Source organism: Rhizophagus irregularis, chromosome 2, assembly GCF_026210795.1.
Source record: "Rhizophagus irregularis chromosome 2, complete sequence".
Taxonomy (NCBI): domain Eukaryota; kingdom Fungi; phylum Glomeromycota; class Glomeromycetes; order Glomerales; family Glomeraceae; genus Rhizophagus; species Rhizophagus irregularis.
The window spans coordinates 4,404,440-4,427,713 of NC_089430.1; the positions used below are offsets into that span (position 1 = coordinate 4,404,440).

Here is a 23,274-nt window from a genome sequence, read left to right on the forward strand (position 1 = left end):
TTTGTTTAGTTTTTTTTTTTTACAATCAGAATTTTTTTCATTCAGTAATTTTTTTTTAATTTTTTTTTTAACGATAGATTATTTAGTAATTTTTTTTTATTTTTTTTTAATAGATCGTTTAGTAACTTTTTTTTATTTTCTTAATAGATCGTTTAGTTATTTTTTTATAACAACAGACCGAATTTTTTTTTCATTAAATTTATTTTTTCCAACAATAGATCGGACTTTGCCCTTTCTTCATGTTCGGTAACTGACATTTACCAAGATTAATTAGTAATAGTTAGTTCCCAGTTAAAATAAAATTTACTTTTTTTTTGCTTCCTGGTAACTGGCATCATTCTAATACTATTAAGTAATAGTTCTATCGATTTTTTTACAATAGGCTTTGGTGATAAGAATATTTTTTTTTTGTAACAATAGATTTGATAATGGAAATTTTTTTTAAATAGATTACTATGATATAATCTTCTGTAATAATACATTCGCATGATGGTATTCTTAGTGATGAGAAAATTTTTTTTTTTTGTAACAATTAATTATTCAGAATTGATTTTGTGATGAGTCTGTAAACGTATAAACCATAAATTCTATAATACTGCAACATTTGTTTAATATTATAATATTTGTATTAAGTTATTTATTGTAATACTAAATCATTTTAATTTAATCATATTGTAAATATATATCATTCAAATATAGATACTTTATTTTATTTTATTTTATTTTATGTGAAGTCGGAAAGAATATCAAAGAGGATTCAAATATAGATACTTTGCTGAAACCTCTGATTTAGCAATCTTAACGATACTACCATGTGACTATCACGTGACCATATGGTAGACTCCAAGTGTCATCTTTTTTGTTTTGATCGTCTAGTTTTTATATTGCTACTTTATATTGGCTAGTTTTTATTGTAAATTTTAATTTGTTAACATTGTTAACATTCAATTTATCTAATGAAATTCTTATATATTTTTATTTTAATTTTTTATTTTGTATTTATAATCGCAAATCTTAATATTAAATTACAAATCTTAATTTTTATCGCAAATCTTTTAAATACAAATCTTAATTTTTATCTATCGAAAATTTTGATACTTATAGTTTTATATTACCTAATATTTAAATATTAATAATGTATATGAGCACATATAAAAATATAAAAAAAATTTTTCCCCACGTGATATTAAATTAATAATTACCGCAGCTTCAGCTGCGGTACCTATGCTGACAATCAAAACACGTATTTATCAATGACACGACTAATTTCAGCTTGAACTGAGTTTGTAATGGGGCTGAACTATTGATACATGTGATATCACGTATTTTGTTTACCACTGGTGTCACACCCTCCCGCTTATTTTGATATTTTTAACGAGCACGTCAAAACTATTGAATCACGTGATAATAACATCAGTCCAATTTTGTATATATATATCATAGTATTTTTTTTTTCTCTTTCTAAATAAAATATTGTTTTTTCAATTATTTTTCGCGTCTTCACTTAAATGAACAGGAAATAGTCGAAACAAAATAAAATAATATTTCTTTTCTTTTATTTCAGCGACTTAATTTTTCTTGGGTGAGGAATACCACCTATTATTTGTCGAGTCATCGCTGTCTTCGCTTAGGTTTTTTGGGTGAGGAATACCTATTATTTGTCGCGTCTTCACTTAGAAATGAACAGGAAATAGTCGAAACAAAATAAAATATTATTTCTTTTTTTTTATTTCAGCGACTTAATTTTTTCTTGGGTGAGGAATACCACCTATTATTTATCGAATCTTCGCTTAGTTTTTTTGGGTGAGGGACCTATTATTTGTCGCGTCTTCACTTAGAAATGAACAGGAAATAATCGAACTCTTTTGGGAGCATGAACTGGTTGCTTACAACACCCACGACCTTCGTTTTCTAATGGTAACGCCCTCGTGTGTGCAACCCTTCTCCATTTGGCGAAGCTGGTTGGTAACGCTTTTTCTTTGGGAGTATAAAACTGATTGTTTACAACACCCACGACCTTCGTTTTCTAATGGTAACGCCCTCGTGTGTGCAACCCTTCTCTATTTGGCGAAGCTGGTTGGTAACGCCTTTTCTTTGGGAGTATGAAACTGATTGTTTACAACACTCACGTCCTTCGTTTTCTAATGGTAACGCCCTCGTGTGTGCAACCCTTCTCCATTTGGCGAAGCTGGTTGGTAACGCTTTTTCTTTGGGAGTATAAAACTGATTGTTTACAACACCCACGACCTTCGTTTTCTAATGGTAACGCCCTCGTGTGTGCAACCTTTCTCTATTTGGCGAAGCTGGTTGGTAACGCTTTTTCTTTGGGAGTATAAAACTGATTGTTTACAACACCCACGACCTTCGTTTTCTAACGGTAACGCCCTCGTGTGTGCAACCCTTCTCTATTTGGCGAAGCTGGTTGGTAACGCTTTTTCTTTGGGAGTATAAAACTGATTGTTTACAACACCCACGACCTTCGTTATCTGTTGGTAACGCCCTCGTGTGTGCAACCCTTCTCCATTTGGCGAAGCTGGTTGGTAACTTCAGACCTCAAGGAATTGGTTTTACAACACCCACGACCTTCGTTTTCTGTTGGTACGCCCTCGTGTGTGCAATCCTTCTCCATTTGGCGAAGCTGGTTGGTAACTTCAGACTTTGTTTGCCACCGGTGGAGAAGCCGGTTGGTAATTCAAGGTTTCCCATGGAACTGGTTTTACAACACCCACGACTTTCGTTTTCTGTTGGTAACGCCCTCGTGTGTGCAATCCTTCTCCATTTGGCGAAGCTGGTTGGTAGCTTCAGACTTTGTTTGCCACCGGTGGAGAATCCGGTTGGTAATTCAAGGTTTCCCATGGAACTGGTTTTACAACACCCACGACCTTCGTTTTCTGTTGGTAACGCCCTCGTGTGTGCAATCCTTCTCCATTTGGCGAAGCTGGTTGGTAGCTTCAGACCTCAAGGAATTGGTTTTACAACACCCACGACCTTCGTTTTCTGTTGGTAACGCCCTCGTGTGTGCAACACTTCTCCATTTGGCGAAGCTGGTTGGTAACTTCAGGCTTTGTTTGCCGCCGGTGGAGAAGTCGGTTGGTAACTCAAGGCTTCTCATGGAATTGGTTTTACAACACCCACGACCTTCGTTTTCTGATGGTAACGTCCTCGTGTGTGCAACCCTTCTCCATTTGGAGAAGCTGGTTGGTAACTCCAGGCCTCCAACTTTCGCCGAATTAGTTTCTATTTTCTGCTTACTAACGATTATTTATTATTTATATTAAGATACTAGGACTTTAGATTCTCTCTAACATCTACAAAATTCCGTCTATGAAAAATGTTTCTGATTGACCCATCAGGCTTGATTTTGGCCGATATGGTAAGTAAAATATATGACATGCTTTCAAGGGAGGGAGTACTACGGATCCTAGGCGAGTCCTGCGTCATATTATTTCACAATGATTCCGAAAAATTCTATGATGTTTTATGTTATACATTATCGGAATAATTACGGTCCATCATCAATGATTGGAATTTAAATCGGATGATTTTTATTTGCTTTATATAGTTGCGTTTTAAAGAAATTCACATAGTTACGTTTAAACATTTCAAATTTAAAATAAACTAGCAACAAAAAAAAAATCCGTCCACTCCAGCATAATAAAATATGTTTAGTTTAAATTTCTGTTAATATTGATACGTATTTTTGTCAACATTACCAATATTGAGTTAGCGTTTCTCACGCGAACTTTTGTTAAAAGGTTTAATTAATAATTGTGTAATTAAATTACTTGAAGACATATTTGTTCATTCAGTCAGTTAGTCAATTACAGCCTAATGTTTCTCTCACAACGGAACGGTTGGCTTTATAGTGTTTCTGGCATTTTAAAAAATTATTAGATATGCCAGATTTGGTGTTAACAGAAAAGAAAAGTTGTAAGACATTTCATCAGAAGTTATTAAGATTCTTTTTCATCAGAAGTTAAGCTAAAAATGATCATCAATTATACCGAAACCCTATTTCACCGAATTCCATTTCGTCAAAGCCATTTATCGAATAAATATTTCGCCAAATGGACATTTGCCGAATGGACATTTCGCCGAAATATTATTTATTCGATTTTGTTATTTTATTGTTTTTATTAAATATATAAAGAAATCTTTTCTAGGAAAATTTTGAATTAGCCAATTTTTATTAAATTTGTCTTGTTGTTTTATAATATTATATTAATTGCCGATTCTCCACTCAGCGATGCGAAATGATCGGCATTCTATAATTAATCTCGTCGCACATTTTTATATTAAATACTATTGCTTCTGAATGGTGTTTGCACAAGTTTGAAAAAGTTTTGTTGTAATATAAATGCCCTAAAAATACATTAAAAAAAGGTGTTAATTACTTAGGTATAGTTTTATAAAACTGGTAAAACTAAAACATTGCCAAAAAAAAAAAAAATTTTTTTATTTTCTAAGCAAGAATATACCGTATATTACATAATAGTACAAAAAAACCTTTGTAAAATTTGCAAAATTCGCGAATAATTGGTGTAAAGTTACCTAAAATATGAGCTGGAATGGTGACTTCCCCCAAGGTAAACTTTTTAAATTTTATAGCAAACGAAAAAAATTTTGTTTTTGTGACATATTCACGTTTTAATTGGTTGCAATAAGCATGACTTATGTAGGACAAAATTGGAGTTGAAATGTGCCGATCAACGTCATTCATATAAGAACTTGCGACGGATCTACCAATCAATTTTGTATCGTTGAGTGGCGGATTGGCAATTAATTATTTTTTACTGATTAAATGTTTTCAGGTTATATATTGCTTTAAAACAATTAATATCAGTTACTTGAATGTTAAAGTGATAATATCCTGAAAAAAAAAAATCTAAAAATAATGATGAATATTTTTAAATAAATTATAAAATAATTATATTATACGTCTCACTCACATATTCATTCAAACAGGTATAAATGTCCGTATAATAGTAGACAATTGATTATTTCACCAGAATTTATCCCAATATTTGAAGCTAATGATAGGTTAGTGTTTGTGTGATTAACGTTTAGATTAGCCTGTATAAATTAATTTTGAATTGCTGATCTGTATTTTTTATAGTTAAGACTTAAGACACGCTAGTCACGTTGTATAACTAATCCAATTCCTTTTAATCAGAATTTTTTTTTTCCAAATATTACAAGGCGTAACCGTCGCGTTGCGCCGGGGATGATACTTGCCCATCAAGTAAGAGAGTAATAATCACACTTATATTTTATTTTCCATGTAGTGTGAATAAGGTCTAGTTTTTTACTATTATTATGATGGCATTAGTAGGAAATAAATGTAATAAATTACACAATTTATATGATTATACAAATAACAATAAATCGTGTGCAAGTGTTTATACAGTATATGAAATATTACTATTAAATGCAAATTTATTTATCATATGAAACAAATGTTGTAGTACTGTGAAATTTACAAATTCATTACAAACCCAACTTTGCATAAGTAGTTTATTGTTACATTGTTACAAAAAACCTTTTTTTTATCTTAAAAAATTCCATTGTACCATTAAAAAAAATTACATCCTCTAGAAAAAAAATATCTCACTATAAATTAATATGAAAAAAAAAATTCCCAGAAAATTTAATTATAACGATTTAATGTTACAAAAAATAAATAAATAAGTAATTGTTATTGAGTTTGATACAAAAAAAATATTATTATTATTAATAATAAGAATCGGGAAGAATTTATTCGGGAAAAAAAAATTTGGTTTGAAGGAAAAAAAGCCAAACCAAACGAAAAAGGAAAAGGAGAATAAAATTTTCGTATTGGAAAAAAAAGCCAACTGGAAAAAAAAAAATAAATAATAAATTTTGAAATATAAAAACGAAATCGGGTTGAAAAAAAAACTGAAAAGAAAAAAGAAAGAAAAAAATAAAAAAATTTGGGGGAAAAGAAAAAGGATAAAGAAAGAAATCGGTTTAAAAAAAAGAAAAAAAATTCCGAAAAGAAAGGACAATAATTCGGTCCAAAAAGACCGAAAAAAAATTCAAAAAAAAAATTAGACCAAAAAAAATAATATAATAATAATACGAAAATTTTTTTTTAAAAAAAAAAACTTTACAAAAAACCGTAGATTTAATATAAGGCTAATAAAAGTATTTTCATGTGCTAGTAATAGTAATAAATCAGGCCTATCATCAAGCTCGTTAATAGTGCTAGTAAGAAAATTGTAAATAAATATTTTAGGAACGGAATAGTCTAATGTCAGGCTTTTTGTAATAATAATATTAGGCCAGTATAAAACATCTATAATCATAATAAAAGACATTTGTAATAATAATAAAAGACATAAAAAGGTATTTTTAATATGATAACAATATAACTAATTTAACATTACATTTATTTCCACTAAAATATTAATAAAATATTATTATATTGCAAAAAATAAAAAATTATTACGGACATATTCAAAATTTGAGATGATTCTACTAGTCTATGATAAATTCGATACCAAGAATTATTAGTAACTTTTTGTAATTGGTATATTGGATATGAAAGTAATTCATCTCACCTTGAAACATCTTCAAACGGATAATATGTAAAAATATAATCTTGCCCATCATTCCATGGGAGTTTGAGTATTGCTTTAATGCCAGCAAAGCTTTCAACTTTCACTGAAGCAATTCCAACCACATCACCAACGCAAACATTAATTTTTTGATAATCACTATTTCTTCTTGGAAAGTGTAAGATGCAGAATTATAAAAATGGGTGTGAATTGATAATAAAGCTTGTTCCATTGAAAAATATGAAGATTAAACTTGCATAGCATCACCTAAGAGGTCACTTTTATGGGATTGGAAGAAATAAATCCAGCAGCTTCAATACGCCATTTGGATTGTAAGTATATATCAGAACACTTAAATTAAACAATATTATCATGATTTTTTTGCTAAAATATTATTTACCATTTATTTAAAACTCAGAATCATTATGATATCGATCATGGAAATATGGATCCAAAGGACTGGGAGATCACGACCCTAATTCTGTACCTTGTTGTATATGAGTAATATTAGAATCAAGTCACTACTATTAAAAATAGTGTCAAAGAAAATATTTGTTAAATCTCTTTGTATAACATGGTTGACATATTTACGTAGATATGCGATCTCATCTGATCCAAAGCCAGATAGCAGATAATTTCGGGATACATCATCCATCATGGATAAATCCAGATAATCTGTCAGATAATCCGTTATCAATTATTATACATTAGTATATAGGTATATAGCAAAAAACAAATGTGGAGGCACGTGATTTTTAGGTGCTTGCCAGCATTACCAATTTTCCACCAACACTATGATTAACTTCAGATATCCGGATATCCCGTAATCGAATCTTCTTGCCAACATATTTATCGTAAACTCCTGGCTCCAAATATCAATAATAGGATTTTGCAATATTCTTTTAAGATATTCAAAATAAACTTGAGTTAGTATTTCTTTGGTAGTAAGAGATTTGTTAATGTTGACTGGTATTTTATGACTTCATGTTTCCATTAATGATGGTAATGTTTCATGGTAGTTCTTGAGTTTTATAAATTAAAACATAATTTGTTAACTTTTGAATAGATCTTCAAAATCATTCAAAAAAATCATTGTTTGCTTGCTCAAATCATAATCATCTTGATAATTTTTTCGTCCCAAAGTATTATTTTCATTTTTTGATCTTCTTGTTAATTATAATCATTTGATAGTTATCTTTAGATACTTAGATAATAATGTATATTTTTTTAGGTGCTCTTATTTAAAATTGAGGATATTAATAAGATTTCTGGTTAAAAAGGATGATGTCTACTCATATTAACTTTTAGCATTATAAAAAAAAATTCAAAGAATAAAAAATTTTAATTACAAGAAAGAAATGTTTTGTATTGTTAAGCTGATTAAACTGATTTAGACTAATTTAGACCAATTAAATTAAAAAGTTTATTTATAAACTAATTATTAATTTATTATTATATTATATAAGCCAGTGGGCCCATTTATGAAATTTGGCAAAAACTCCTGCTGCGCCCTTGGTTGACTCCTGTTAAATATTTATTTAATTTGACATGGACAAATTTTGGGGTATTTCATAAATCCGCCATGATGCCCACTCCGGGGGATGAGGTACCATTGGGCAAGAAACATTTATAAACTGAATATAAGAATTTGAAACAGTTTCTAATAAATGTAAAAATTGGATAATAATCATATTGTTAATATCAATATGGATCAAACTTCAATTGATCCCAATTTATAATGTAAATCATTTTTCCGACCTTTAACACATATGATAAAGAATTATTTTCACATTCATTCGGAATTTGCTTATCAACCATTAGAACCAACTTGCAATCTCAAAAAAATTGACCTCTGGATAATTCTTATACCGTGTTTTATTAAAAATTAAAAATTTTGATCACTTTACCTTTCAATTATTCATTTCACCAGCAAGCTAACGTAATTATGTAAATGAATTAAACATTTATCAAATTGACGTAGAATTAAATATTTTCATGTTAAATTAAATTAGCTGATAGGGCAAATAATTATAGCAAGTGTTTATAAAATTTATTTTTAAACGAATGCATGTAGTGCGCTTAAATATTGACTTAAAAAAATTGATTTGCAGATTTACTGTACTGGATTCTCATAAAATGAAAAGAAATTCTATTTATTAATACATTAAAAAAAAATGATAAAAAGAGACTTTATTGGTCTATTATTAGCATTAATTTTTGCTAAATACGATTTAATTTATTATTTTTTCCTGTAATAGCATTGTGATGGCATTATAAAAGCAATATAAATTTTTTAGTGAATAGTACCAATCTGCCGGGATAATCGAAAAACTACCATCAGCCAATTGTAGTCCTTTGATATGACCTAGTATGGGCTTATATTTTCAATATTATATGAAACATATATTTACTATACTTTTAATAGCCCGTAATATGGCTGATTTTTGCCAAATTTAGCATATTATAATGCTAACTAAAAAATGTGAGGTTTTTGCAAAGAAAAGGAAAAGAAAAAGGTGTTTTGGAAGAGAAAAGAGGAAATATGAAAAAAAGAAAGAACTAATTGTAAAAGATAAAAAAAAATGAAAATTAAAAAAAGGGAAACCGAAAAAAATTTCCGATTAAAATTTCATTAACAAATTCAGAAAATCATATAAATGCGATCCATCTTATGATTGGTCAATTGGCTATTTATTCACATGTTTTCGCTCTAAAAACAGAAAAAGGAAATTAATTATGGGTTCGAACCAAGAAAACCGGTGACCTTTATTAGTTTTACTTTTGGTTCTTTCTTTTTTTCATTTCTTTTCCTTTTTTTTTCTTTTTTTAAAAATTTTTCGTTTTTTTTTCCTCTTTCTTTTTTTTTCTCCATTTAGATTTTTTTTTTCCAAAACCGAAAATTATTTTTTTTTTTATCATTGAATAATCCTATTATTTTGGTCCTTTAAGACATTATTTGTTTTTTTTGATCTTTTTTTTTAGACCGATTTCTTTCTTTATCTTTATTCTTTTCCCAAAATTTTTTTTTCTTTTTCTTTCTAATTTTTTTATTTTTTCTTTCCTTTTCCTTTTCGGTTTCTTTTTTCAACCCGATTTTTCTCTGTCCCTCTACAAAATTTTTTTTTCAGTTTTCTCGAATTCTTTAAACTATTTTCTTTTTTCAGGTTGGCTTTGGCTTTTTTTCCAATCTGAAAAAATTTTTCACCTTTTCTTTTTTCGGATTGGCTTTTTTTTTCAAGCTGAATTTGTTTCACCATTTAGGTTTGGATCGGGTGATCGCAGGCAACGGTAAGCACCTTTTTTTTTCGTTTTTTTTTTCTTATTGATAAATTTTTGATTTTTTTTACTAATACTTTTTACCCTTAATATTTTTTTTTTAACAAAGACTTTATTAGTACACATTGTAATCAAACCTTTTTTTCAACCCATTTTTTATATTTGTTTTTGTTAGACCAATTTTTTAAACAAATTTCTTAACCCATTTTTTTTTGGTATTTTTTTTTCGGTTTTTTTTTTAAACTGATTTTTTTTTAATTTGTTCCTTTTTTCTTTTAAAAACATAATTTTTTGGGTTTTTCGACTCATCCTTTCCTTTTCGGGTTTGTTTTTTCTAAAACCAAAAATTATTTTTCAAATATTTTTAATTTTCCTTTAAAATATCTATACTATATTTTACACAAGGGCCGATAGTCATATTATATAGTTAATTGATCTGCCTCCGGTTCTTGGCGCAGATCGGGTTTAAATCACATGACTTTCAGGTTAGTATAATATGAATATTGGAAGAATTTCAGCAATCCGATATTTCTCTTAATCCTTAAGGTGTATAATGACTATATTCGCTACAGATTTTTTATTATTTATTTATTTATTTACACATATACTATTATTTACTCATTTACTTATTTATTACATATATATATATTTATTTCATTATTATACAATACTTAAATTACATTCGTTATTCTGTTTATCTACATTATAAGTGTATGTTGTTAATGGTTTGGAACATTGTTCCAGTTGGTTCGATTCCAACGAACAACTATTTTTGAAACTTCTCTGCCAATTTATCGATTCTAAAGAAATAAAATTAAACGTTAATAAGATGTTTCTAAAAGAAAAAAAAAGGTAAAATTTTGAAGTATATCTTCAAAACTTACCATCAAAGCAAATTCCAAAGACCCAAACCTAATCAAACAAAAAAGAATAAAAACGTTAGTCAAAAGTTTCCAAAAAAATAAAAGTTTGGATTATGAGACTCACCAGTTACACCGGTCCCAAAGAAATAAAATAAGAAAACGTTAATTATATTAAATGATTCCTAAAATAGAAAAAAAAAATGATTAAGTTTCGAAATTCGAAATTTACCACTCGTTATCAAAGAACAAACCTGGAATTCAGAATCTAAAAGAAAAAGGAAACGTTAATAAAACGTTTCCTCAAATAATTATTTATTAAGTTATAAGTTTTAAAACTTACCACCCTATTACCCAAGAACAAATCCAGAGTCCTAAAACTTGATCTATTGGCTCATTCTTCTCCATATCACCTAGAAGATTATTCGCGAATTCTTTTTTATCATTAACACCATCTCTTCTTTACTATAACCTTTTTCTTTATCGTATCCCCTTACTCCTTTACTTGAATTCATCAATAATCTCATTCATTACGATTGTAGGGTTCCTTGCTTCGCTAATTTATACTGAGACATCGTTCACTGTGATGGAAGAACGATTGATACGAGAAGAATGGCAGCGAGGTTCAAGGTGTGAATTCATATTAGAATGAAAAGATTTCATTATAATAAATTTTCAATACGTACTTATTTTTCTTTTATCAGCATCCTTACGTATCTACAAATGGGGAATTTGAACGTATGATAAAGTATTTCGGCTTATTGAAGAATAGATACCGAAGAGATGGATGGGAGGATAAGGGCTATACTAGTTATAACAAAAATCAACGATGTGTGATGACCTTCATCATCGTTTAGGTTTATGGGAAGATGCAGTTGAAGGTTCAATTACGATTGAAGAAAAAATTGTTACGAGTTTCGTCGCTATCAACAACCATACGATCGGTTAAGTTTAAGTTATTACATAAACCATCCTTGCAATGTTTTTCACCTTCTATACCATTTTTTCTATCAGACTAGTGATGTCGATGTTACCCAAGAAAACTGGAATACTGAATCCTAGAAAATAAAAAGAAAACGTTAATATAACGTTCCCTCAAATAAAAATATATAAAAAACATTTCAAATTTTGGAAACTTACCCTCCTGAGCATCATTTCGTTGTTGACTTTATCTACTTCAGCCCATCTTGTTTGTGTAAACACAGTATTCTGAAATCTATTGCGTTCAAAAATCCTGGTTTCTAGAAAAAAAAAAAAGTTTAGTAGGTTAGTATACTATACCTTACAAAAAAGAATTTCAAAAAAAAAATAAATAAAGTCTACATACTCACGTTCCCAAGAATAAACAAGACGGTCATATACACCTATTTGAAAACTTTTTCGAAAGCTTAGCCGGTCTAACGGTCCAAGAGAGTCCGGAAGCTATAAACTATATGATATAATGTATTTCAAGTTGTCAGAAAATTATTTTAAAGAAAAAAATACAGTAAAAAAGGGGTGTTTTAAATAAATAGCGATCCCGATCAATATACTGGACTAAACTATTAGGCATTGGGCGGGTGAAAAATCAAGCATGGATTGACAAAATGTTACACCGTGCCACTTGATATTCATCTGTCCGTGCTTGATATTTAATCTGGTACGTGCTTGATGGTTTTATCCTCTGTGCTTGATATTTTTGTCCGTCTGTGTTGATTTAATCCAACTGTACTCGATAATTTTATCTTTGTCAAAAATTAGTTTCTTTGTTAATTGGCTTTTTTTTATAAACAAATTTGTAGAGAATTTTTATTTTTAATAGGCAAAGGCTTTGTTTGATAGATTTTCTTTGGGAATTTTTTTAATACAAAGATTTGTTTTGATAAAAAATTTTGTTAGAAAATTTTTTTCATTGATAGGGACATTTCTGAGTTTTTTTTTTGATGGATAATTTCGTTAAAAACTTTGACAGGAATTTCATTAGAGAATTTTTTTTTTGTAGAAAATTATTTGAAGAATTTTTTTAATAGGGAAGATTTTTTTTTTTGATAGATAATTTCGTTAGAAAATTTTTTTAACAAGTGAGATTTTTTTTTTTGATAGAGAATTTCGTTAGAATTTTTTTTTGATAGAAGGGAGTTTTTATTGACAAAAAATTTCTTTTTGGAATTTTTTTTAGTAGGTGAAACCGTTAGTGAAACCGTTAAAGTATTTTTTGACGAAGAATTTTATTAGAGAATTTTTTATTAATAGGGGGATTTTTTTTGATAGAGAATTTCATTAAAGAATTTTCTTTAATAGATTTCGCTGAGAAATTTTTTTTTTTTTTTTTTTTTTTGATAGAAATTTCATCATAGAATTTTTTTTTTAATAGGTAAGATTTTTTTTTTTTGATAGATCATTTCGTTAGTGTAAATTTTTTTAACAGGGGATATTTTTTTTTGATAGAGAATTTCGGTAAAGATTTTTTTTTTTAATAGGAGAGGAGTTTTTTTTTTGATATAGAAATTCTTTTAAGAATTTTTTTTAATAGGTGGTAAGAATCTTTGAATTTTTCTTTAATCGAGGATATTTTTTGATTGAGAATTTCATTAGAGAATTGTTTGTTGAAAATTTTTTTTATTTTTTTGATGTTTAGAAATCTTAATAGAAAATTTTATTGAAAATGGTTTTTTTTAATAAGTGTATCGAGAATTTTGGCTTGAAATTTTTTTTTTTATAAAAAATTGAAAATTTATTGGAAAATTTTTATTAAATTTTACAATTTTAATAAATTTTTACTCCTCTTCACCTTCCCATTACTTCTTTTCATATCCCATTACTCCTTTTTATCTCCCATCACTCCTCTTCATCTCCATCACTTTTTTTCATCTCTCATCATGTCCTATTTCTCCTTTTTGTTTCCTATCACTTCTCATTGCTCTTTCTTACTCCCTTTCATCTTCTATTACTTTCCATTACTCCATTGTTATTTCATTTTTTTATTAGCATCTTTCTCCTTTATCATTGTAATTTACTTATCTTTTTTATTTATTGTTATTGTTTCTTTTATTTGTACACTTCAATAAAAATAAATCTGGTGATTTTTTTCTTTAAAATCGTAAATGTGTGACTTAAATTTTAATATTTGCAAATAAATTTCATTAAATTATTTTGAATAAATATGTTTGCAAAAAAGAATATCTTTTGCAATAATAACCGATCAAAAATTAGATACATCATATGACATATTTGAAAAAAAACCCAGGCGATGAGTTGCCTAGGCGACGTTTGGCAATCCCCAATTTTGTTCTTTTTAATTTATGAATATTATATGATTATATAATAAGAAATTTGTATAAAAATTTTTTATGAAATTAAAAAAATATTAAAATTAAAAAAAATGCTAAAAATTAAAGTTAAAAATGGAATCAAAAAATACCAAAGAAAATTATTAAATAAAGAAAGATAAATTTTTTAAAAAAATACCATAAAAATAAATTCTAGAAATCTGAAATTATTAAAATGAAACAAATAAAACAAAAAAAAAAATACTAAAGATTAATTTTTATTTTATTACTTTGTAGGCGAGCCAGCTTGAGCTTTTTTGAGCCGGCTTGTCAAGCATCAAGCCAATTTATTAAGTATGGCTCAGCTTACAAGCCGGCTCGGCTTATGCGGAGCTTAATTTTACTATGCTATTTAGGACTCTATCATACTTTTTTTTAATTTATCTTAATCTTATTAATGTAATTTAATGCCAAAATTCTCGATACCCTTATTAAAAAAAACTATTTTCAATATAATTTTCTATTGAGACTTATAACAAAATTCTCCATCAAAAAAATAAAAAAACTTTTCAACCAACAATTCTCTCCTGGATTAATCACAGAAATTCCATGGAATTTCACAGCGTTCGGTATTGCTGATTTTGAAGTCTAAATGCCGCAATTCCACCATTAATTTTTGAAAAATATAATTTTTAATTAAATATAATTTTTTAAATTTGTTATTAATGGAAAACAATTTTTTTTGTTATTACATAAAAAAAATCGCTCTTGTTCATTTTAGAAAAACTGAAAAAAAATGGATCAGCAGGTTAATTCACTTTCTAATTGAATTCTATACAATTAAGATTAAAGACATTTTTTTTTCTTTTTATAATGCAAAAAGTATTCTATTAGATATAATAATAACATTCACCTTAGTTTATCATTTTAATGAGTCCATACATGCCTAACTCACAAAAAACAAAAATAGAATGTTAATAAATGTTAAAAAAACCAATTGAAAGTCATTACATATAAAAAAAAAATAACCTAAAAAACAATTTTTATAAAAATTTCAAAAAGTTAATCTGACGGATATCTGGTCAGATGATCCGTCATCCGTCATCTGATGGATGAAATCTGGAGATGATCCTCAGATCGTAACCTAATTTTATTATAGTTTATTGGTTGTATTGATGATTATAATAACCTTCGCGGTGCGGCGGGCTGTCAGTACGCGAATTCCATCTGCAACATCTATTTCACAAATATCACATATGGCGTCCATATTGTTTAATAATATTGAGACAATTTCTATCCCCTATACCTATATTTCTCTAAATAATACTTCTATACATAATCCTAATGGAGTTGATGATACTATTTTAAAGACAACACTTTGGGAGAATTATATGATTTCATTTGCCATAGTTACAATTCATTTAAAACCACTTGGATTCAAATACAAGATATTACTGTGAACAAGCCGAGTCTTTTGGAATCATTGATAGTACACTCATTACTCATATGATGCTGACCTTTTTGAAAGATATGGGCGCAAGTTCACTGAAATAAAGCTGGTTGATCTTGTTGAATTAAATCTTAAGAATACGAAAGACTACCTACAAGCTGTGATTACCTGAAGTACAAGCATATTTTAATAATTACATTATTCCTATTCCTGCGGACTTCCCTGGAAAACTCTTTATTAGGAAAGCCATTGTGAAAAAACTAGAATCAGATAATTCAAATATTCCAAAAGAAATTACTCGCTTGTTACCTTTTTTGGGACCTTTGCATCATACACTTAATACTAGACTTTCTTGATATTTTGAGGATTTTTTGATTTAATGTATAGGAGAGTATTTGGAATGAAAAAAAAGTTGGTAGAAAAATTATAGCCATAGAGAATCAATTTACTGCTATATTTAACTCATGCAGGCTGGCAACTAGTTAAAAAATATGTAAAAGACCGTTTTAAATTATCAAAAAGTGTAGGATATTTAACATTTTTTGATCTTCTTGATAATTTAGTACCTTCTTCCTTGGATATTTATGCTACGTTTGTTTCGTAGAAAACATTTTGAAGAGTACATTTCTACAGCATTTCGTTTATGGACTGTAATGAGAAGATTTAATCGACATAACTATGACAAAATCTCACTGGCATTTCTGTCGGATATTCATTACTGGAACATCCCTTTATTGATGTACTAAAGCAATTTAAATAAGTTTGATGAATATGTATTAGAAAATTTCCATAGCTTATTACGACGACATACCAATGCCAAAGTATCAACAGCTGGAGTGATGCTTTACTTTTGGATCATTTTTGGAATGATAATCTATTTACCACTTCTTTTGCGTCAAAACGTGATTATCTGTATAAAAAAAAGTTCTTGATAATCTAGTAAAAAAACAGCTCTTTTTCTTCTAGATTATTTTGATGAAATATGGAAAAATAATGGCCAAGTAAAGAAAAAAATGGATGGTAAAGTTAATAAAAAAACCTACTACTATTTTTCTTACGTAATAGAATCACGATTTTCTACCGGTATATTACCTATTGGATATCATTCAACAGTACTACCAAGTGATGAAAAGTTCTGTGTCACATTAATTGTGCAAATTTTACAGATGAAAATGGAGAAGTATTAATTTGTGGCCATGCATATCATGAAGAATGCTGCCAAAAACTGGGTCTCCGATGTCACCATTATTATTCTTACCTAGCTACTTCTATTGATGAATTAACACGGTCATATAACAATCAGTTGCACATGGATGAAGATATAAATGATGAATTTGATATAAAGATTGAAAACAATTTGAAGATTGTGAACTTGATAATGCAGAAACAATAAATATTCCTAAATGATAATGAATTAAGCGAAAAAATATTAGGTATATTCTGTAAATTTCGTAAAGTTTATTATTTAAATTTACACTAATAATTAAATAGCTTTTGCAGAAATCAGATCTAAATAATATGGAAGATACGTGCCGCATTAGATTTAAATCATCCAATAATATATAATTATATAATTACGTAAGTAATAAAATTTCAAAAAATATTATTGCGAGTTAAAAGAAATTTGCGTTATCAAATTATGTGATAAAATCAGTAATATTTTAAATGAGCGATATTAAATCTATTGGTAATGTAAGAGCCAATAGATGGATTTTTACCCATGCTGAAAAAACCATAACAATCAAAACACGTATTATCAATGACAAAACGCCAATTAGTTTCAACTTGAACTGAGTTTGTAATGGGTGTAATGGGGCTGAACTATTGATACATGTGATATCACATATTTTGTTTACCACTGGTGTCACATCCTCCCGCGACGCGATATTTATTTTGATATTTTTAACGAGCACGTCAAAACTATTGAATCACGTGATAATAACATCAGTCCAATTTTGTATATATATACCATAGTATAATTTTTTTTCTCTTTCTAAATAAAATATTATTTTTTTCTTTTATTTCAGCGGTTTAGTTTTTCTTTCTTAGGTGAGGAATACCTGTCGCGTCTTCACTTAGAAATAGTTGAAATAAATAAAATATTATTTTTTTCTTTTATTTTAGCGACTTAGTTTTTCTTGGGCGAGGAATACCTATCGCGTCTTCACTTAGAAATGAACAGGAAATAGTCGAAATAAATAAAATATTATTTTTTTTCTTCTATTTCAACGACTTAGTTTTTTTGGGTGAGAAATACCTATTATTTGTCGCGTCTTCACTTAGAAATGAACATGAAATAGTCGAAATAAAATAAAATATTATTTTTTTTTCTTTTATTTCAACGACAGTTTTTTTGGGTGAGAAATACCTATTATTTTGTCGAGTCTTCGCTTAGGTTTTTTTGGGTGAGGAATACCAATTATTTGTCGCGTCTTCACTAGAAATGAACAGGAAATAGTCGAAATAAAATAAAATATTATTTCTTTTCTTTAATTTCAGCGACTTAATTTTTCTTGGGTGAGGAATACCACCTATTATTTGTCGAATCTTCGCTTAGTTTTTTGAGGTGAGGAATACCTATTATTTGTTGTGTCTTCACTTAGAAATGAACAGGAAATAGTCGAACTCTTTTGGAGTATGAACTGGTTGTTTACAACACCCACGACCTTCGTTTTCTGATGGTAACGCCCTCGTGTGTGCAACCCTCCTCCATTTGGCGAAGCTGGTTGGTAATGCCTTTCTGTGGGAGTATGAAACTGATTGTTTACAACATTCACGACGATTCGTTTACATTTGGTGACGCCCTCGTGTGTGCAACCCTTCTCCATTTAGCGAAGCTGGTTGGTAACGCCTTTTCTTTGGGAGTATGAAACTGATTGTTTACAACATTCACGACGATTCGTTTACATTTGGTGGCGCCCTCGTGTGTGCAACCCTTCTCCATTTGGCGAAGCTGGTTGGTAACGCCTTTTCTTTGGGAGTATAGAACTGATTGTTTACAACATTCACGACGATTCGTTTACATTTGGTGACGCCCTCGTGTGTGCAACCCTTCTCCATTTAGCGAAGCTGGTTGGTAAAGCCTTTTCTTTGGGAGTATGAAACTGATTGTTTACAACATTCACGACGATTCGTTTCCATTTGGCGACGCCCTCGTGTGTGCAACCCTTCTCCATTTGGCGAAGCTGGTTGGTAACTTCAGACCTCAATGAATTGGTTTTACAACACCCACGACGATTCGTTTCCTGTTAGTAACGCCCTCGTGTGTGCAATCCTTCTCCATTTGGCGAAGCTGGTGGTTGGTAACTTCAGGCTTTGTTTGCCGCCGGTGGAGAAGTCGGTTGGTAACTCAAAGTTTCTCATGGAATTGGTATTACAACACCCACGACGATTCGTTTCCTGTTAGTAACGCCCTCGTGTGTGCAACCCTTCTCCATTTGGCGAAGCTGGTTGGTAACTTCAGACCTCAATGAATTGGTTTTACAACACCCACGACGATTCGTTTCCTGTTAGTAACGCCCTCGTGTGTGCAATCCTTCTCCATTTAGCGAAGCTGATTGGTAACTTCAGGCTTTGTTTGCCGCCGGTGGAGAAGTCGGTTGGTAACTCAAGGTTTCTCATGGAATTGGTATTACAACACCCACGACGATTCGTTTCCTGTTAGTAACGCCCTCGTGTGTGCAACCCTTCTCTTTTTGGAGAAGCTGGTTGGTAACTCCAGGCCTCCAACTTTCGCCGAATTAGTTTCTATTTTCTGCTTTATACTAACGATTATTTATTATTTATATTAAGATACTAGGACTTTGGATTCTCTCTTACATCTACAAAATTCCGTCTATGAAAAATGTTTCTGATTGACCCATCAGGCTTGATTTTAGCCGATATGGTAAGTAAAATATATGACATGCTTTCAAGGGAGGGAGTACTACGGATCCTAGGCGAGTCCTGCGTCATATTATTTCACTGCTCTCCAAATGTTTCCGAAAAATTCTATGATGTTTTATGTTATACATTATCGGAATAATTACGGTCCATCATCAATGATTGGAATTTAAATCGGATGATTTTTATTTGCTTTATATAGTAGCGTTTTAAAGAAATTCACATAGTTACGTTTAAACATTTCAAATTTAAAATAAACTAGCAACAAAAAAAAAAAATCCGTCCACTCCAGCATAATAAAATATGTTTAGTTTAAATATCTGTTAATATTGATACGTGTTTTTGTCAGCACTACCAATATTGAGTTAGCGTTTCTCATGCGAACTTTTGTTAAAAGGTTTAATTAATAATTGTGTAATTAAATTACTTGAAGACACATTTGTTCATTCAGTCAGTTAGTCAGTTTATTACAGCCTAATGTTTCTCCCACAACAGCTGGCTTTATAGTGTTTCTGGCATTTTAAAAAATTAATAAAATATGCCAGATTTGGTGTTAACAGAAAAGAAAAATTGTAAGACATTTCATCAGAAGTTAAGCTAAAAATGATCATCAATTACACCGAAACTCTATTTCACTGAATTCCATTTCGTCAAAGCCATTTATCGAATGGATATTTCGCCAAATGGACATTTTGCTGAATGGACATTTCGCCGAAATATTATTTACTCCATTTGGTTATTTTATTGATTTTATTAAATATATAAAGAAATCCTTTCTAGAAAATTAAATGTGTCTTGTTGTTTTATAATATTATATTAATCATTTTTTACTTAATTAATATTAGTCAGTTACTTGAATGTTAATGTAAAAATGTCCTGGAAAAAAAAAATCTCCAAAAATAATTTAATTTTAATTTTCATTGCGCGATGAATATTTTTATAAAAATGTTAATTCTAGTTGTAATTAAATATTCATTCACATTAAATAAATTATAAAATAATTATATTATACGTAGTATACTGTACGTAGTTAATTTAAAATTAAAAAGACTAATTAAAGTATCGAAAAATAATCTAAATTTCTGGAAAATCAAAATATAATTGTTTCAGTAGGTGATAAAACATGGGTCATAAAATATATCTTGGAAGAAGTCTGGCTCACTCACATATTCATTCAAACAGGTATAATAGTAGACAATTGATTATTTCACCAGAATTTATCCCAATATTTGAAGCTAATGATAGGTTAGTGTTTGTGTGACTAACGTTTAGATTAGCCTGTATAAATTAATTTTGAATTGCTGATCTGTATTTTTTATAGTTAAGACTTAAGACACGCTAGTCACGTTGTATATCTAATCCAATTCCGGTTAATGAAATTTTAATCAGAATTTTTTTTTTCCAAATATTACAAGGCGTAACCGTCGCGTTGCGCCGGGGATGATACTTGAATAAGGTCTAGTTTTTTACTATTATTATGATGGCATTAGTAGGAAATAAATGTAATAAATTACACAATTTATATGATTATACAAATAACAATGGATCGTGTGCAAGTGATATACAGTATATGAAATATTATTATTAGGTGCAAATTTATTATCATATGAAACAAATGTTGTAGTACTGTGAAATTTACAAATTCATTACAAAAACAACTTCGCATAAGTAGTTTATTGTTACATTGTTACAAAAAAACCTTTTTTTTTATCTTAAAAAATTCCATTGTACCATTAAAAAATTACATCCTCTAGAAAAAAAAATATCTCACTAATTAATATGAAAAAAAAAAATTCCCAGAAAATTTAATTATAACGATTTAATGTTACAAAGAATAAATAAATAAGTAATTATGTTAGTCTGTTATTGAGTTTGATACAAAAAAAAATATTATTATTATTAATAATAAGAATCGGGAAAATTTATTCGGGAAAAAAAAAATTTGGTTTGAAGGAAAAAAGCCAAACCAAACGAAAAAGGAAAAGGAGAATAAAATTTTCGGATTGGAAAAAAAGCCAACCGGAAAAAAACAAAAAAAAAACAAAAAAATTTTGAAAAAGTAAAAACGAAAAAAAAAATTGTGGGAGGAACAAAGAGAAAAATCGGGTTGAAAAAAGAAACTGAAAAGGAAAAAGAAAGAAAACAAAAAAATTTGGGGGAAAAGAAAAAGGATAAAGAAAGAAATCGGTTTAAAAAAAAAATAAGTACCGGAAAAAAATTCTGAAAAAAAAGGACAATAATTCGGTCCAAAAAGACCGAAAAAAAATCCAAAAAAAAAAATTAGACCGAAAAAAAATAATATAAAAAATAATAATAATACGAAAATTGTTTTTTTTTTAAAAAAAAAAGGAAAAGAAAAAGGTGTTTTGGAAGAGAAAGGAGGAAATATGAAAAAAAGAAAGAACTAATTAACTAATTGTAAAAAGATAAAAAAAAAATGAAAATTAAAAAAAAAGGGAAACCGAAAAAAATAAATATATTTGAAAAAAAAAAAAATTTCCGATTAAAATTTCATTAACCGGAATTGGATTAGATGACTTGCCGATTAACTATAAAGAATACGGATCAGCATTTCAAATTTTAATTTTTTTTTCCAATTCCCAACCAATCAGTTCCCCTTTTTTAATTTTGGTTCTTTCTTTTTTTCATTTCTTTTCCTTTTTTTCTTTTTTTTAAAAAATTTTTCGTTTTTTTTCCTTTTTCTTTTTTTTTTGTCTTTTTTTCATTCTTTCTCCATTTAGATTTGGTTTTTTTTCCAAAACCGAAAAATAATTTTTTTTTTTATCATTGATTAATACTATTATTTTGGTCCTTTAAGACATTATTTGTTTTTTTGATCTTTTTTTTTTAGACCGATTTCTTTCTTTATCTTTATTCTTTCCCCAAATTTTTTTTCTTTTTCTTTCTAATTTTTTTTTATTATTTCTTTCTTTTTCCTTTTCGGTTTCTTTTTTCAACCCGATTTTTCTCTTCGTCCCTCCACAATTTTTTTTTTTCAGTTTTCTCGAATTCTTTAAACTATTTCTTTTTTTCATGTTGGCTTTGACTTTTTTTCCAATCTGAAAAAATTTTTTCACCTTTTCTTTTTTCGGGTTGGCTTTTTTTCCAAACTGAATTTTTCACCATTTAGGTTTAGATCGGGTGATCGCAGGCAACGGTAAGCACCTTTTTTTTCGTTTCTTTTTTTCTTATGATAAATTTTTGATTTTTTTTACTAAGGCCATACAAACTTGATTTTATGGTTTTCATAATATAAAAATTTCATCAATAACCCGGCAACCCGGCTTTTAATTTTTTTTTTCAAAAATTTTATATGCGAAATTTTTTTTCAATTTTTAAAAAATTCTCACCCGGCATAGTAATAATATAAAAAATTTCTTTTTAAGACTTAACAAAACTAACCCGGCCGGACTATGAAAACCATTTTTACCACTTTGTGTCGCCTAATACTTTTTACCCTTAATATTTTTTTTTTTAACGAAGACTTTATTAGTACACATTGTAATCAAACCCATATTCACCATACATACATTTTCTATTAAATTTATATTGAAACCTACATCAAATAAAACCTAGCTAATTTGAAACTTGTAACTACTAAAATTACTTTATATAAATTTCATTTCCGGTCCTCTTCCGATCTTTTTTTTCAACCCATTTTTTTTTATTTGTTTTTTAGATCTGTGATCGGATTAACGCTATGGCATTACTCCATTACAGTCAGCGTCTTTTTTTCCGATTCTTATTTTTAATAATAATTATTTTCCTGATTATTTTATTTTTTTTGCTAAAATTTTTTTTTGTTCTTTCAAGTAATATAATCAAAATAAATGATTTTTTTATTTGAATAAACATGTTTCACATGATTTTTTAGTTAGGATAAATATATTTTTTTATTTAGCATAAAATTGGTTAAATTGAAGATTAATAAATTATAATTTTTAAATTACATAGATAATTTTTTCATCTAAATGATTAGT

At 28.5% G+C, this 23,274-nt stretch overlaps 1 protein-coding gene across 1 annotated transcript; it reads right to left on the bottom strand.

Annotated features, from left to right (window-relative positions):
* Window positions 1–2,553: 2,553 nt before the first annotated feature.
* On the bottom strand, window positions 2,554–3,441 carry OCT59_012315 (uncharacterized protein; the record flags this gene model as incomplete). Its single annotated transcript, XM_066134366.1, has 3 exons — window positions 2,554–2,860; window positions 2,958–3,251; window positions 3,347–3,441. The coding sequence occupies 3 exons, from the start codon at window positions 3,439–3,441 to the stop codon at window positions 2,554–2,556; spliced, it is 696 nt and encodes a 231-aa protein (XP_065989637.1).
* Window positions 3,442–23,274: the final 19,833 nt, after the last annotated feature.